Source organism: Daphnia pulex, chromosome 1 (assembly GCF_021134715.1).
Source record: "Daphnia pulex isolate KAP4 chromosome 1, ASM2113471v1".
Lineage (NCBI taxonomy): Eukaryota > Metazoa > Arthropoda > Branchiopoda > Diplostraca > Daphniidae > Daphnia > Daphnia pulex.
Window position 1 is genome coordinate 4,077,826 of NC_060017.1, and position 16,147 is coordinate 4,093,972.

Sequence of the window (16,147 nt, forward strand, 5' to 3'; positions counted from 1 at the left end):
TATAAGGCCTAGCTAGGGCAGAGCTAGGGCCGCTACCGCTAGGGTTAGCGTCTGAAATCTAAAGCTGTAAACTTGGATTCTACTAATCTCAATCTCATAGTTAATAGAAAATAAAAATAATAGCTATTAAACCAATTACATTTACTGAGCGACCGTTAAATGATAAACAAATTGGACTGAAAGCTTTTTAATAGCTACAGGCGATACTGATTAGCATTAGAAAGGTCTCAAACGAGTTTTTCGGCCTTAATTTAAAGGAGGCTTGCCATCGGTCATGTTGTTGGTAGTTTGCAGTTGCAGTGCGCTGCATCCCAGCGTAGGTGTGGTCAATACACTGTAATTCCCAGCAAAACTTACAACCACTATTTAGAAATTTTATTAAAGTGGTGCTTCGAAAGTAATTTTTAAATTGTACCATCTCGCTATTCACGAGTTTTATTCATCAGTAGTGATTTATATCCGTGGATTGTGAATCAAACATACTGTCAAGGAGCGGCCCTGAACAAACAGGTGTGGCCATTACACAGAATTTTCATCTTTTTTTTTCATTGAATTGAATTTCATTCAATTGGATTTTCTAAAACCAAGTTTTTTCTTAGATAATCATGCCTGAAGCAGCTAATTTAGAGGATCCAAATGTAAAGGAGAATGTGAAAACTAAAGATGAGAAAAAATTGAAAAAATCAGCTACATCGAATGGACTTGGTTCATTTACAAGGGGAAAGCTTGTCTTGGCTCGAGTTAATATGCTGGATGGAACAGTAACTGACCTTAGTATTGAGGTAAGAATCACCTTCATATTTAATAACCCTTTTCTCACTCAAGAGAACCTTAGTTTTTGTTCATCTTAACATGTTTTTATAACTTAAGTGGTATTGACAACTGATTTTTTCTAATTTTTGTGCTTTAAATTATTTTATTTAGAAAGGTGCAAAGGGACAGGAACTTCTTGACCGGGTATGTGAGCAAGTTGATTTGGTAGAAAAAGATTATTATGGCTTGGTGTACCTTGATCAAGACAATAACAGAAACTGGCTTGCAGCTGATAAAAAAATCAACAAGCAGCTAAAAAGTATTTTTGATTTATTATTATTTTTTTTTTGTCTATCATAACTAAAGAAATCAATAAAAATTATTGTTTAGGCCACCCATGGGAATTCAATTTTGAAGTTAAATTTTATCCTCCTGATCCTTCCCAACTTCAAGAAGATATCACTCGTTACCAGTTATGTCTTCAAGTTAGAAATGATATTTTGTCTGGGAAGTAAGTGCCATTAAATTCTTTACAGAAGATCACAATTTTAAAATTTAAGTTGAACAAGCATAACATTTAAATGCATCTCATATTATTTGCAGATTACCATGTTCATTTGTCACACATGCCTTGTTGGGATCTTATCTGGTGCAATCAGAGTTAGGGGACTATGATCAAACTGAGCATGGCACTGGTTCGGAATACGTTCGTGAATTACGTCTAGCTCCCAATCAGACACCTGAGCTTGAGGAGAAGGTCAGCGAGCTTCATCGAACGCACAAGGGGCAGACACCTGAAGAAGCTGAACTACATTACTTAGAAAATGCCAAGAAATTGGCTATGTACGGAGTAGATCTACATCAAGCACGAGATTCTGAAGGAGTCGATATTCTTTTGGGTGTTTGTGCCTCTGGATTACTTGTCTACAAAGACAGGTTAGTTGTTCGCTCTAATAATTTAAAACAAGTTAATTTTATATTGGAAACACTTTTTCACATTATCCTTTCTATCTTATAATGATAGGCTTCGCATCAATCGATTTGCTTGGCCTAAAATTCTGAAAATATCTTACCGTCGAAATGGATTCTATATTAAGATTCGCCCTGGCGAATTTGAACAGTATGAATCGACCATTGGTTTTAAATTAGCAAATCATCGTGCAGCTAAAAGGCTATGGAAAGTCTGCGTAGAGCATCATACCTTTTTCAGGTTCGTAAATATAATATCGTTTTGATCATATGAAACTAGAAATAATCTCTTGACTTTTTAGACTAATGACTCCTGAACCTCCACAAAAAATTGGACTCTTTCCTCGTTTGGGGTCCAAGTTCCGTTACTCTGGTAGGACTCAATATCAAACGCGACAAGCTTCAGCGTTGATTGATCGCCCTGCACCACAGTTTGAACGTACTCTGAGTAGACGTCAATCCGGTTCTAGAAGTGTTGATGGTAATTAAGAGAATCAAACTGTTGCTGGTTAAAATTTTTGCTGAATTATTTATTTTTTTCTGTTGCATTCACAGCTGGATTGGGGAACAGCAATGTGATTGATCGTCCTCAGCGAGAAGTTAAAAGAACAACAATGGCTTCAGCACCACCCCCGCCCACCACAAAAGTAATGCAATTGAATTCGCCTATTTCTTTTAGTGTTTTCAATGACGACAATTTTATTTTGCTAATTCTAATTCAGCCCCTAATGGCTGAAGGACCAGCTGAAGGTGAATGGGAGGAAGATGCCGGTATGGGTGCGGCTGCAGCTGAACGTCGAAGGGAGAAAGCTTTGGAACGCGAAAAGGCCAAGCAATTGGAGGAAACAGCGACACACCAAAAGGTAAAAAACCCTTTTCTAACCATCGAATGAAGTATAATGGTTGTTTAATCTCTAATAATTAACGGAGCTTATGGAGGAAAATATCTGGTACCTTACGGGAAACGGTCGAATAAATTATTATGTGCGCCATAATTAGTCATTTAGTTCTGGATATGCTGAATCCACGAGTATCCCATCTACCAGCATTCACCAGTTGATGGAACAGGAACAGTTGACTCAACGTCATCCAATTTCTTCCTCTGACGCACCGTTTAATAACGTGATAGGCAGCAACCTCACTCCATACGAGTATCCTAACCAATCAGTGGATGTTTTATATTCGCCTGTTAATGCAAATTCACTGGATATTTCTCAAGCGTTTTTGCAAGGTTGTGGAATTAATTCAACGATCAAGTCTCCCTGACGAATTCCTCGAAATGTTGAAAATTATCCCATAGGAAATAATCGGCTTCTAGTTGGCCCCCAAAAAGCATTCGAGACATCGAACACACCAGCTGCTCACGCTTTTACCCATGAGACACATACCGATGAAACCTCCGCTGACTATTCAAGCATTGCGAAATTCAACTCTGCAAGTAGTCCAGAGCCAAACCGCCTAGTGGATGAACTAGTCGTTTTCTCTGAAACGCACCTATTTGAAGAGATGAATCGAAAAACGGAATCAATTCAGGTTGAACGCCAGCGCTCGGTTGTTGAGCCGATTTATTTTTCCACAAAATATAGAAGCGAAACCAGCCAACAATTAAGCGACTCCAGACGCTCTTTTGCTGCTGGAATTCTTGGTGAGAACCATACAACGAATCCTCCTTTACCAGTTCAAACAAGACCCGTGAGTCAAATCCCTGCTCCTTCGAAATATTTTTACTCAACGCCGTCATACACTTTACTCAAAGAAAATTCAAGTTTTAAAAACGTACAGAACCTCCCGACATCATCGGGTCTGACTAGCTCAAATGAAGAGGTACTCATTTTCGTATGGGGGTGTTCGTGACGTCTACTACAATCCGTTTTAGCCTCCAGAATTGTCACCTTTTTTGTGCACGTTGCCTATCTGTTTTTATTGTTGGCTATTTGTTGTCCAACGCTTCGAGTATTTATGGTTTATTTTTCGAATGTTTGATTTTCAGCCGCTTTCGTGTCAAAACATAAGGTGTTGGTAAACCCGGGTGTCCTAGTCAGTTTTCTAGTACTTAGGGTTTAGTTGGTTTATTTCATAACTTAAAATTTTTTTGTTTTGCAGAAACCTGTCGGTGGTGTAGCAGTGATGCCTCTCGGTGCAGACCTGTTGTCGAAGTTTCGCAAAGACAAAACAAAAGAAGGAGTTGCACAACGACCAGTTGCAGATGTAAGTTTTCCATTGACTTTTGCCACGTTCAGATTTGTATGCAGTTATTAGTATGCATGGACAATAATCGCTGTAGGACGATAATTTTTAATATTTGTTCCATAGTTGCAAATAAGTTTTTAAAATACCGGTATTGCTTAATTCGCCTTGTGCTGATGAGTATCTTTGAAGAAATTTTATCAATCGTGGAATGTTCTGCATCCAAATTAGAATGAAAATATCTTTAATCGTTTTCATATAGCTGCGAATGGAGTATTACTTTACTTTTGCATTCGTCATCTCTTTTTGCATGTTTGTGTTACTTCATTAATTTGAATGAGTAGCAGCCAGAAGTGTTGGTCAAAACCACCAGTCGCAGGATCGGCAGTGATGAAGAAACGAGTCCTTCTGCTTTAAAAAGCGGGACGACGGCTACTACATCTCCTGGTTTCACTCGCTCCTACACATATGATTCCCCAGAAGAATCTGATATGAAACGCCGTTTCGAACCACAAAACCTTGGATTTCGATACGATGGCCAACCCGTAAGCGGGACACAACAACCTAATAGCCCTACTGGTATGAGATTATTGTTTTGTTTTTTTCTTTCTGTCAAGCACTAAGTTTATCTATTTCCGGATCGCAGGAAGTAGCAGTTCGGGAAAGAAAAATGTTGGATTAGCTTTCAGCTACGTTGCCGGCGAAGAAGGAAAAGTGGCTGATGCCAGCCGGGTATTGAAAAATACATCTCCGAGAGCCGTCAATATTCCAAGTTCTTTGGAGAAAAAGGAGAGGGAAATAACAACGAGTAACACCGATTATGTTGAATCGGCGTACTTGAAAGGCAATGATGCTAGTTTGGGATCTTATGGTAAGTCTCAGGAAATATTGTTTGATATCAAAATGAATAAACTTACACACAGTGTAATAGGGGAAGAAGCAATTCACGTGGGCCAAGCTGGCCTACAGAAGGGAAAGCCAACCACTGCAGGTGCTGATTCCGACAGTGAAGACGATCTTTCTAGTTTAGAAGAATCGGTTGAACAACATAAGCAGCCACAAACAGAAGAAATTATGAATGCGGAATTAGTTGCGAGAGTAATTTTGCCGTTCTTACATTTATAACAATTTGAATTGTGAAGCTCATTTATTCTTTCTTGTATGCGTTTTAAAACAGGAAATAAGCCAAAAACAAGCGTTCGCCGTTATGGCTAACACTTCATTGTCTGGTAGCCAAGCACCTAAAATCGTTAAAACAACTACTAAACAAACTATTGTCCAAAATGCTGATGGATTGCGCCATAACAAAGAAGAAAAGGTCGAGGATTTGACTCCAGGCGGTTCGGGAGCGGTCACAGTTGTATCTTCAGTTAATAAAGTATTAAACATTTTTTTAACACTTTAAATTCTTTTGATATACAGGTGGTTATTCTTAAAGATGATTAATGGTTTTAATTATTGTTTGCATGTTTAGAATTTTGTATGTGCATGGACTTCTCCTTTGCTTTTTGATGTTCTATATTGTAGTTTTTTTTTGTCGTACAGTCCAACTCTACCATTTTTAGTATTCTAATTCTTCTCTATTACTTTAAAAAGGCTGATTTACCTGACGAGCTCAGTACCGGAAACACACACAACGTTCCACATGTTAAAGCAACTCAGGTTACGACACGGACAGCATTGACTAAAGAAGACAAAGAGACCAATTCGACCACTTCCCAAATAGAAGAAAAGACCTTTACTGCTACTACAATGACAACAGGCCATCGACAAGAGCAGCGCGTCGTCACACAAGAAGTAAGGACGGCCACCATTCTCACCAGCGCTGAGCCAACTCAGGTAAGATTCTTATTGGTTTACTGATATAGTATAGTATCTTCAGATTCTTTATCTTTTTCTTATTTCAACAATCCCTTACGAGTCATTTTTACTTTAAATGCCTCTCCCTAATTATAGAACTGCCTCGATACGTACTAGATATTCGATTGTTGAGCATGCTTTTAACCTTTTTGATGTTTGCGTGATTACAATACTTTTAAATAATAATTCACCGTGACTGTCCGTGAGTTAATTTCACTGGTCTAAAGTTGTCTTCACCTCTTCAACCTACGTTCAAACATTGATTGCATTTAACACCCTGTATTCTGTCAAAATATTTCGGTTAAATCACATACAGATAACAGCACGTCGTATGAGTATTCATAGCACAAGCTCGGAAGATTCTGGCACGGCAGTTGATGTTGATCAGGTTTTTTACCATTTACATTATTATTTTATGTTATTTATATTTATTATTGTTTGTTTACTATTTTTTTTTTCTTTATATTTTCAAACATAAAAATTCATAATATTTTGTTTTTGTACTTGTTGCTTTTTAGGAACCTCCGATTGTGAAAACCGAAACAGTGAAATACGATTCTTCCTCCTTCTCCCCAGCGGCTGCTACAAAGACAACCTCGTCTTACCCTTTCGTGCCAACAGAAACTCGCACTGTGGGTAGTGCTGGCGAAATTAGCCACGACGATGAACATATCAAAGGTTCAGCGGTTGTCACAAATTTAATTGAAGAGCATGGAGAGATTGTAACCACACAAAACATAACTTCGAAAACCCGTACTGTAGAAACAGTCACAGTAAGGATATTTAAATATTTTCTCATTAAATGAAATAAAATATATAACCTGTTTCTTTCCATATTTAAAGTACAAAAAAGAACACGATGGTTTGGTAGAAACTCGTGTGGAACAAAAAATTACAATTCAAAGTGACGGAGATCCGATTGATCATGACCGAGCACTGGCAGAAGCTATTCAGGTAGGTTTTTTTTTAACCCCATTATTCTATTCATGTTAGATCATCGGTGTGGAAGTAAATAACTTCTAATGTTCATCTCATTTTAGGAGGCAACTGCTATGAATCCTGATATGACAGTTGAGAAGATCGAAATTCAACAGCAAGCTCTAACGCAGTAGATCTTGATATAGCGCACACTGTTGTGCTAGTTCTTTTCAATCCACGTATCGAATAGACTTTTTTTAAACTATTATTTCATGGAGAATTAATCACATCATACCTACCAAAAAGGCTTGAGTTTCGCGTCACTTTTAAATATTTTGTGGCTATAGCTGTGCTCATGTGAACCCCTTCAAAAGAAAAGTAAAATTGGTTGTTTCATGACGAAAGGATTGAAGAAATCTGATAATCCTTATATATCTATTAATAAGTAATTGCTTTCGACAAGATTCAAACCAACTAAGTTTATTTGTAACGTCGAAACAATCTTACGCGGCTTCAAAGATTATTGTCGATGTCGTAACTTTCAATAAAATTTATAGAATTTGTTTTATAGATTGCATTATAAAGCTAATTTCACACCAGACTCAGGGCTTATTTCTTTCGTTTTTCTTACGGTTACGGAAAACGTTTCAACTATTTTTTTTCTTCTTTGAAGTTTAAGAATAAGTTGTCCTTTTAAGGACTTATTTAAAAAAATATGTTGATCAGCTTTTGGATAAAATGAGGTAAGCCTTAAAGTGCCGGTGTGAACCTAGTTTAAGGAAGGATTTCGTGGCTAAAATTTAAGTTTAATTGATAATTTCTTTGATCATTCGCGAGCGTTATATTTCTCATGTTAGTTGGTATGAATCTAAAGAAAAATCGGCAATCGCTTTTACCACGTAAAATCATCCATTTGATTGTTTAATGCAGCTTTTTTTTTGTTATTCATTCTATTTACTCCTACTCACATTTGGTTTATCAAATCATGAATATTTTTTTCTGAAATACCGTCTCATTTACATCTCAGTATAACAAACCTTTCAACACCGAAGCAATCTTTACGCACATCAACTTTACCAAAATAGCTGCCACATTCTTCTGAAATTAACCGAATCATTTTAGTTTGTCTTGGATCAATTTCGAGAATAATAAACGACCCCTGCCTGGTAAAAGTTTTAATCCTAAAATTTAAGGGAATAGAGAACACAAAGAAATATAAAGATATCGTACTACCTTAACCATTTCGGAGCATGTTGAATAATTTGTTTAATTACACGAGTTCCATCAGGTCCACCGTCCAATGCTAGATGGGGTTCATATCTGCGAAATAGGTACTTTTAACGTTAAAATCGAATAATTGAACATGAGCATAATTGAAGAACCCTTACCTAACGATTTCAGGAGCAAGATCGCTTATTTCACTAGTGGGGATGTAAGGTGGATTTGAAACGAGAATGTCGTATTTTGTGGAATTTAAACTGTTGAGACCAATTGCACCATTTTCCTCCCATTTGGCAATAGAAAAAGAGACTCTATCTGCCAGCCCCAGAAGTTCGGAGTTCAACCTCGCGAGTGAGACAGCTACAATAAATATCCAAAGAATTCAGGTTTTAGGGGGGGGGGGGTAATTGTTACACAGCGTACATTTTCATACCTGCTGGGTTTGCATCGATTGCGGTGCACCGCAACTAGCAATTTTAATCAAAGAATCAGAAAAAAAGGACAGGAATCAAATTGATTCAATCAATAGCCGATCAACGATACCTTCTCATGTTTACTGAGTAAAGCGAGGCTAATCGCGCCTGATCCACAGCCAATTTCAAAACAGCGAGGATTGTAGGATTTCTCTCTTTCATCACAAGATATTAGTTGTGCAATAATATCAGATGCAATAGATACTAGATCTTCTGTTTCAGGTCTTGGAATGAAAACAGGTGGAGTGTGGCACATTTTTAAAGTTAGTCCACAAAAATCCCACTCTCCAATAATGTACTGAACTGGATTCCTATTGAGTCTTAAATCAGCCTTTACAAGTAGCATCTGATATTCATCTTGAGTTAAAATCTGATTCCTCACAATTTCAAGGTGAGCAGCCTAGTAAAACAAACATTACAGAAATTCAATAATTTTGGAACATAGAGAATTGTTTATCTAGTCCTAGTGTGTGTTACTGTGCCTAAAAATGGTCTAAAAAGACTCTTATACCATGACACTATCAACAGTGATTGAGGCCCTAGAGAATTAAACTATACATTTATATGCATGGTATTTAACTATTTTTATGCTACCTTTATATAGATGTACTAATTTACTTAGTTATTACATTTTTTAGACCTAGGACACTGCTCAAAATGTGTCTTATGGAATCTTCAGCTTCTGGGACTTTGTTCCTTTGAAATTCATCAGTCCAATTTTTGATCACTTGAGCTACCGTCATTCCAATGATTCCTGATGATTCCCTAAACAGAATATAGTCATTTCTCTTTTAACTACAGTATCTCAACAAAAAAAAGGACCTACCTTGCACATGTTGAAAGCTTAAAGATACGATCAACATTACTGTACCAATACGAAGCTCTACGAATGCTATACATTAGATGATTACACAAAATATTAACCGTGGAAAAGAACGCCTCTACTCACGACTATTTTTTACCTTTACTCTAGCTACAAAAACTTTTTCATTATATAAGTAGTGTGTAAAATATATTTTACTCGTCGGGCACGTCGGCTCTCCGACTGATAGGCTATCGTGACAAACTTTGTAATTTTGAATTCGATTCAACTTCAAATAAGTGATAAATAATTAAATATTGATAAATATGATAATAACTCTTTCGATTGGCATTAATAATTCTTTCGATTGACATTCGGTATTGTAAACAAACTAGATCCAACTACTAACTAGCAGTCGAAGAATTCAAAGAATAGTCACTCGTTCACTTACCACTAGATGCCTCTGACTTCAATTGTTTTGAATTTTGTTCTGTTCTGTAGTACGAAGTAGAATCGAGTGTATTTTGTTTTTGTATAGTGTTTTCCACATGGATTACTTCCGATAACAGCTTCAACCTAATAAGATTTTCCAAGTACATTTTATTATTTTCATGATATCTGACACTTCATTGGTTAAGAAACAAGGCTTATTTTTTCATAATGTGAAAATCTGATTCATTTCCCCGTCACGGTTGGCACCCTAGCGGTGTTGTACTAAAGCGCAACAGCCGCTTCAGGACTCGAGGGAGTCGAGGGAGTGAAAGACTTCTAGGTATGTAGTATGTACACACACTCTATAACTCTGTAACAAGCTGTAGTAGTGCTGTATAGTGTACACTAATAGCACTAAATAGTCCTGCCCTTGGGTCATAAAATGAAATATGCATATGTGCATGCATACAGAAAACACGGAAAATAAGATGTTTGGTTTTCTAACATCTAATCAGAGTAAAGTATTAATTTAAAAAAAAGCACAAGGTTAAAAAAAAACACCGCTGAGAGGTGCTGAGATGATATCCCCATCGGATGGTCATCTCCTTTATCTATCGAAATTTTTTTAGCGCGCTTAAAAAAATTAAAATAATGTAGAGCCATCTGAAGACGAGAATCATAACCAAAGCTACCGGGGAAATTTTTCCTCGGAATACCCCACCCGTCGTCGAGCTGCTAGCCAGCTAGCCTACTGGTCTATTACAAAATACAAACATAGCATATAAGCATTAATTACAGATAAGTTTTATTTAGTGTAATGTTAAATAAACATATTACTATACAAAATTTAAGTACCCTGTAATTTTGAAATCACGATTATAGCTATACATAGAATCATTTGAAGGAGATTGAAATGATTAAGTAAAGTTTTTTTTTATAAGATGGAAAATAATTTTTTCGGGAGTTTTATAAACTTTCTCAAAACTGGAATGTCAATAAAGCCCAATGAAAAAAACTTTTAACGAATTTTGGGGGTAAACCCCTTTTTTGTTTATTTTTTCTATTTTGACACTTTATTATCAGCTCTACTGGGATCGGCCACTTTACCTGGTATATCGTGATTCTATTATTGGTGCGAGTTTTGACCGTTGAATCACGACATCTTTGGGGCCAACAGATTCAACTTTGGGATACCGAGCCGAGCGGTTCAAAAAAAGCCATCTGTTGGGTGAAAATAAGCATCTTTCTTCCGGTTTTGAAGACCGTTAAAAATCGTCTACGGCAAGAAAAAAAAACTATTACGGCAAGAATAATAAACATAAATTTTAAAATACATAAATTTTAAAATATCGAAGGTATAAAAACATGTATAATCCGTTTAATAACAGAATGTGTGTATGTACGAGGATCTACAAAATAATAAATAATAAAGGAATGCAGGGTATGAATTTAGAGGCACGGTAGGCCTACTTGGTCTTTGCGGGAGATTTTATATCAGTTGTTTTAAATGTTTTCGAAAATACCAGCTTCGTTACCACTAGTATTATTATTAATAATATTAATGGCATTTGCATTTTGTAATGTTTTGTTGCGACATTTTACAATGTCGGGACTCAAAGACTTTATATTTATAGAATAGCTACTTACCATGGATTGGTTAAACTTGTAATTAAGAGTAGACTTTGCTAAATCAATAGACTCAAAAATTATTTATTACAATCATTTTAAATTTACAATCACTTCTCCTAGTAGACTAGTGATATTCTTACTTTGTTTACGTTTGGTACGGCACAAATATATCGATCGCTGCTCCTCTAGCGGATCAGCGCTCTTTTGTCCCCACTTTGTAGTGATACCGCTAAAGGTCTTGCATACTTTCTTCTGTTATATCGTGGCTTTGTTTTTCTTACGTACTTGCACTTCCGTGCGTTTTGTCAAACAATTCTCTTATTATTAGTCGACATTTTAGGTCACAGCTTATTTTCCTGGGAGCTCTTGTTTTTCTCGTCGCTGCTTAACACAAGAAGCAATACATAGTATCACTGTATTGGTGGTCGCTTAAGTTGTTTGTGACGCGTGTATTTTTGTACACACGCGTACACACAAGATCTCGGTGATGGCGTCTCATGACCACGTTGCGTCCCACATCACTGAAAGAGATAGAGATAGAGAAAGTGAAGCGTATGCTTTATTGTCCCTTAAAACGGCCCCAACAAGTCCTGGTGCAGGTAAATTATTAAAATCTTATAATTATACTTTTTGAACATTTCTTCTGTTTGTTCATTCAAGCTGCAACATTTGTAAACAAACTTCTCAAGCATCTCAACTGCTACCAGCATTTTAAATTACGAACTATTCTATGTTTGTTCTAATTGTTTATTAAATATTTTCAAACAGCTCATCATTGGAACCATGGAGGTGAAGCACGAGGCCCAGTGGTGATTGCTAGGATTGAAGGCAGAGAGTTTGAATTTTTAGTTCGACAAAAACGATTAGTGATTGGTCGGAATTCATCTAGAGGACAAGTAGATGTTAACATGGGTCACTCATCATTCATATCAAGACGCCATTTGGAAGTTTACTTTGAACACCCGTTCTTTTACATGATTTGTAATGGGAAAAATGGTGTATTTGTTGATGGTGTGTTCCAAAGAAAAGGCGCTGCTCCTCTGCAGCTTCCCAAAATGTAAGTCTTGATGTTATTAAGTAAATGTTTTGTAGTAATAAAGGTGATGCCTTTTTTGTTTTTCAGGTGTGTGTTTCGTTTCCCTAGCACAAACATAAGATTGATGTTTCAATCCCTTGTTGATGAATCAGGACCACCACCTAATCTTGGTAATCAAACTGCATCTAACATGAACTTGTCAGCTGTGTCAGCACCTACAACACAACTTGGTAAACATGAATCTACTAAATATTGATAACTGTACAAGTTCTTAAATTTATATAATTTTGGTAGCTCCTCCATCTCCATTGAAGAGAAGGGCACCTTCAACTCAACAGCAGCCTCATTTAGCTCCATTAAGGATCAATATACCCATAGGAGAGGAAGAGGCAGAAGCCTCCAGTCCTCTTCCATCACCAACAGGAACTATAAGTGCTGCCAATTCATGCCCGGTTAGCCCCCGCGAAGGAAGTCATGGATTAGGACGTAGCCATTTTGGCGGGTTTTCTCACTTCCATCACGAGTTAAATCCTTCCTCATCACATGGCCATGGATCAGCTGCCGGTTACAGTACAGGTTCAGGTCAAGACCTAACACAAGATCACAGCCCTGGAGCCGAAGGCGGAAATGATACAAAAGATGATAGCAAACCTCCTTACTCTTATGCTCAGCTAATTGTGCAAGCTATTTGCACGGCTCCCGACAAGCAACTGACGCTGAGTGGAATTTATTCGTATATCACGAAGAACTATCCCTATTATCGTACTGCTGACAAAGGATGGCAGGTAGGGATTAACATTCTTACGTTTTACTTATTGTTAAATTTCTAAATGTTGTCTGTACTTTTACTGATAGAATTCCATCCGCCACAATCTGTCGCTGAATCGTTACTTTTTGAAAGTGCCCCGTAGTCAAGAAGAACCAGGCAAAGGTTCTTTTTGGAGAATAGACCCTACTAGTGAATCAAAGTTGGTTGAACAAGCCTTCCGTCGTCGAAGGCAACGAGGAGTACCTTGTTTCAGAACACCCTACGCAAGGTAATGAAGAGTTATATCATAACAACTGTGAACAAATTTTGTAAAATTTATTCTTAACAGAAGCGCACCAGCTTCTCCTACACATGGCGGGATGCCGAACATGTCTGTTTCTGGCCTGGCCACACCTGATTGTCTGTCTCGAGAGGGATCTCCCGGACCAAGTACATTAAAATTGTGTCACCTTTTCACGTTGAACAAACAAGTTATTTAATTTTTTGAACGACAGTGTCCGAGCCATACGGTGATGTTGTGAATAGCCAGGGTGTGGCGCAGCACCTAGAAATCAAGAGTAGTAGTCGACCATCTTCACCCTTTTCTCTGCATCAAGGAAGTGGCGTAGTTGTACAATCGAACCATCCAACTCACGTGGTAGTGCTGCAGCCTACTCAACTAGCGCACGGTAGGGGTGCAATAAATTAAATAGACTACATTATCGCTAGTCTTTCATAGCGTGTTTCATAAGTATCCGAATTCTAATTGTAGTTTCACATTGGCAACATGACAAGCAACAATATTGCATTTCAGAATGTTGTCTTTTTCTTCAATAAAATTTAGTACTTATTTCCAAAGTTGATTTGTGTTTTCAGACAAAACCTACTTATTTTATAATTCATGTCTAGTTTTTTTTTTTTTATTTATTTACTCAGTTTGTGAGTAGCAAGACAAACTAACCTTGTACATTGTTTTACACAGGACCGACGGCTAATGGCGGATCAGAAAACAATTACCTGGGCGGAACACAGGCCTCAGTCATCGTGCCCTTTGTTACCACATATTCGTCATTTGTAAGTGCCAGCAATTCCAACGGTGGTAACGAGTCGTTAGCCAGCCTGCAGCCCAGTAGTATTAAACGAACCTACCCTCCTGCATCGTCAAGTCCGGCACCGGTGAATGCTGGGCTCGGTAATACTGGACCTTGTTTTGATGGCAACGAGAAGAAAATTAAACTTGATACGGAAGAAGAAAGCGAAAAGTAGACCAACGAGCCTTTTGTATCATACGTCAATATGATGTAACGAAAAGGTTTAAACAGAAGTGAAATGTTGGCGACATTTCCCGTAATTCAAGTAATTGATGCATCATGACTGAGAAAGACAATGTAACTTTCTTGCTATTCGCATCATTTTTTTTTCTTGAAGTGCTGAACAATACTTCACTTCATTTTTCCTTGATTCTTCATCGTAGTAAACTATAAAAAGTTCAGCTCCGATATAAAGGACTTGTGTCTTTGTAATCGTCAATTTAAAGCAGTGTAGTCTACTCGTTTCGCCTGAACTTCCCCTTAATATACTTGCGATATATTTATCTCGTATCACCAAACAGTTAGGAATGAAATGTAAAAGGACACTGCTTGCAAGGTTCGTGCTGTGTCAAGTTTTCAGGTGGCAATCAATTTGTTCGTGTGCTACCAGACTTCAAGTGTCCATTGTATGCAGTTCCAACTTTCTATTTGTAGTCTTGATCCGATTTTCATGAAAGTTGTCTTGTTTGCCAGTTATTTGAACTATTTCACCTGGAAGTTACATTTTCTTACCCCTAAACTGTTAAAATGATGTACTCGAACACTACGATCGCCTGTTCTGTAACACGTCTCATATTTCCACTTAAACAAGTGGCATGTAAGTGTTCATACATCATTGAATACAACATTGATGTTCAAATTTATGCATACCCAATTAGAGTTTGTGCATACCCAATTAGAGGAAGTTGGTTACAAGCATTGTATTAATCTTTTGATAACCAATACAAAAACTTCTCGAAAGAAGAAATTTACTTTTTGTAACCACAAGATGACCTACGACCACGAGCACGTTCAAATTTCCGTCCCTTAGAGCGAACCAATGGTTTAGTGTGTGATCCAGGAACACCAGGAGCAGGTCCGAAGTGTTTGTTAGCTTCCCTAGCTTTGCGCCGCCCTTGGATAAGAATAGTATTTTTGCCTGTTGGTGCACGCAGGGCCAACTGATCGAAAGTCAAAACATGACCACCAGCTTTCAAGATGCGAGCTCGAGCTCTCTCTGTTGCACGCAGAGCACACACCTGAAGAAGGAATGTACCATAAGACACGATATTGCAAAATGAATTTTTTAAAAAAGTTACCGTGAGCTTGGGGATTTTGAAGATCCTAGGATCATCTGTCAAAGTTCCGACGACAACAGCAATCTTTCCTTCTCTTCCGGCTTTCTTCATATGTCTTGACAAGCGAGACACCGACAGTGGTGGACGGTTGATCCTCGACATAAACAATCGCTTCAAAATGATGCGATTGAACTTGGCCTTGGTACGACGAGCCAAAAACCTGTACAACTGTAAACGAAACGATTTTACAAAATAGTCCAATGACACAAAATTTCAATGATTCTTACCTTCACCAAAAGTCGAAGATAGACATCTTCAGACCTCGGTTCACGTCGGACGACTTTACGGTCGTACTTATGGTTGATGTCAATACCCTGAAAAAAGAGGTATTACAATACATCGATTAGTAAAAACATCCAACAATCACTCCAAATCAGCACGTTACTAAAAAGTATTTGAGAAATACAGGATGTAAAAGATAATTTTAGATGAAAACGAGCTAGTCTTTACCATTGTTTCTCTACCACTTGGGGACTGACCAAAGGCAAAGCGAAAAGACTCTGATGGGACTTCTCGGTCTTAGAAATGGATAACTTCAACATTGCCATATCGTTCCTGTAGAGCGTACTTTCACACGTTGCCTTCAGAGTTCAGACTAGATTTTAAATTGCTTTTAAAACCAGTTATAAGATGACATAGTATCTGTATTAATTCTTTAGAAAATTAGAGTCATATAGATGACGATGCTAAT

At 37.5% G+C, this 16,147-nt stretch overlaps 4 protein-coding genes across 8 annotated transcripts; 2 read left to right on the forward strand and 2 right to left on the reverse strand.

The window, feature by feature from the left end:
• The first annotated feature begins 30 nt into the window (after positions 1 to 30).
• On the forward strand, positions 31 to 7,859 carry LOC124194087 (protein 4.1 homolog). 4 transcript variants are annotated; one of them, XM_046588121.1, is made up of 21 exons: positions 270 to 510; positions 600 to 782; positions 925 to 1,072; positions 1,144 to 1,264; positions 1,357 to 1,689; positions 1,778 to 1,963; positions 2,025 to 2,203; positions 2,278 to 2,369; positions 2,445 to 2,585; positions 2,722 to 2,953; positions 3,023 to 3,546; positions 3,826 to 3,930; positions 4,254 to 4,488; positions 4,556 to 4,780; positions 4,841 to 5,007; positions 5,087 to 5,287; positions 5,506 to 5,748; positions 6,086 to 6,157; positions 6,288 to 6,542; positions 6,613 to 6,723; positions 6,810 to 7,859. In XM_046588121.1, the coding sequence occupies exons 2-21, from the start codon at positions 606 to 608 to the stop codon at positions 6,879 to 6,881; spliced, it is 3,819 nt and encodes a 1,272-aa protein (XP_046444077.1). In that variant the 5' UTR covers positions 270 to 510; positions 600 to 605; the 3' UTR covers positions 6,882 to 7,859. The 4 variants fall into 4 exon arrangements, with proteins under 4 accessions (XP_046444093.1, XP_046444100.1, XP_046444077.1 ...); XM_046588129.1 differs by lacking the exon at positions 6,086 to 6,157; XM_046588137.1 differs by lacking the exons at positions 2,722 to 2,953; positions 3,023 to 3,546 and having other exon boundaries at positions 31 to 510.
• LOC124194168 (MTRF1L release factor glutamine methyltransferase-like) lies at positions 7,693 to 9,611 on the reverse strand. Of its 2 annotated transcripts, XM_046588239.1 has the most exons (8): positions 9,344 to 9,583; positions 9,208 to 9,273; positions 9,011 to 9,135; positions 8,452 to 8,781; positions 8,342 to 8,375; positions 8,076 to 8,268; positions 7,921 to 8,007; positions 7,693 to 7,850 (listed from the first exon to the last, which is right to left on the reverse strand). In XM_046588239.1, the coding sequence occupies exons 2-8, from the start codon at positions 9,242 to 9,244 to the stop codon at positions 7,700 to 7,702; spliced, it is 957 nt and encodes a 318-aa protein (XP_046444195.1). In that variant the 5' UTR covers positions 9,245 to 9,273; positions 9,344 to 9,583; the 3' UTR covers positions 7,693 to 7,699. The 2 variants fall into 2 exon arrangements, with proteins under 2 accessions (XP_046444195.1, XP_046444187.1); XM_046588231.1 differs by having other exon boundaries at positions 9,011 to 9,146; positions 9,208 to 9,611.
• Positions 9,612 to 11,443: 1,832 nt separating this feature from the next.
• Positions 11,444 to 14,978, forward strand: LOC124194226 (forkhead box protein K2-like). The gene is made up of 8 exons (XM_046588312.1): positions 11,444 to 11,843; positions 12,013 to 12,301; positions 12,368 to 12,510; positions 12,575 to 13,065; positions 13,136 to 13,317; positions 13,378 to 13,478; positions 13,544 to 13,717; positions 14,011 to 14,978. The coding sequence occupies exons 1-8, from the start codon at positions 11,732 to 11,734 to the stop codon at positions 14,292 to 14,294; spliced, it is 1,776 nt and encodes a 591-aa protein (XP_046444268.1). The 5' UTR covers positions 11,444 to 11,731; the 3' UTR covers positions 14,295 to 14,978.
• A 46-nt stretch (positions 14,979 to 15,024) lies between these two features.
• LOC124194251 (60S ribosomal protein L18-like) lies at positions 15,025 to 16,010 on the reverse strand. Its single transcript, XM_046588355.1, has 4 exons — positions 15,907 to 16,010; positions 15,684 to 15,770; positions 15,418 to 15,624; positions 15,025 to 15,357 (listed from the first exon to the last, which is right to left on the reverse strand). The coding sequence occupies exons 1-4, from the start codon at positions 15,907 to 15,909 to the stop codon at positions 15,088 to 15,090; spliced, it is 567 nt and encodes a 188-aa protein (XP_046444311.1). The 5' UTR covers positions 15,910 to 16,010; the 3' UTR covers positions 15,025 to 15,087.
• Positions 16,011 to 16,147: the final 137 nt, after the last annotated feature.

Excerpts from the sequence above, each read along its gene's own strand:
- LOC124194168 (XM_046588231.1), bottom strand. The coding sequence starts at position 9,281 with ATGTATAGCATTCGTAGAGCTTCGTATTGGTACAGTAATGTTGATCGT. Across the intron at positions 9,147-9,207 it reads AAGCTTTCAACATGTGCAAG|GGAATCATCAGGAATCATTG; the intron begins GTAGGTCCTTTT and ends TATTCTGTTTAG. Across the intron at positions 8,269-8,341 it reads AATCGATGCAAACCCAGCAG|CTGTCTCACTCGCGAGGTTG; the intron begins GTATGAAAATGT and ends TATTTATTGTAG.
- LOC124194087 (XM_046588121.1), top strand. The coding sequence starts at position 606 with ATGCCTGAAGCAGCTAATTTAGAGGATCCAAATGTAAAGGAGAATGTG. Across the intron at positions 4,489-4,555 it reads ACAACCTAATAGCCCTACTG|GAAGTAGCAGTTCGGGAAAG; the intron begins GTATGAGATTAT and ends TCCGGATCGCAG. Across the intron at positions 6,543-6,612 it reads GTACTGTAGAAACAGTCACA|TACAAAAAAGAACACGATGG; the intron begins GTAAGGATATTT and ends CCATATTTAAAG.
- LOC124194226 (XM_046588312.1), top strand. The coding sequence starts at position 11,732 with ATGGCGTCTCATGACCACGTTGCGTCCCACATCACTGAAAGAGATAGA. Across the intron at positions 13,318-13,377 it reads TTCAGAACACCCTACGCAAG|AAGCGCACCAGCTTCTCCTA; the intron begins GTAATGAAGAGT and ends TATTCTTAACAG. Across the intron at positions 13,718-14,010 it reads GCCTACTCAACTAGCGCACG|GACCGACGGCTAATGGCGGA; the intron begins GTAGGGGTGCAA and ends TGTTTTACACAG.
- LOC124194251 (XM_046588355.1), bottom strand. Across the intron at positions 15,625-15,683 it reads ATCTTCGACTTTTGGTGAAG|TTGTACAGGTTTTTGGCTCG; the intron begins GTAAGAATCATT and ends TTTCGTTTACAG. Across the intron at positions 15,358-15,417 it reads TCAAAATCCCCAAGCTCACG|GTGTGTGCTCTGCGTGCAAC; the intron begins GTAACTTTTTTA and ends TTCCTTCTTCAG.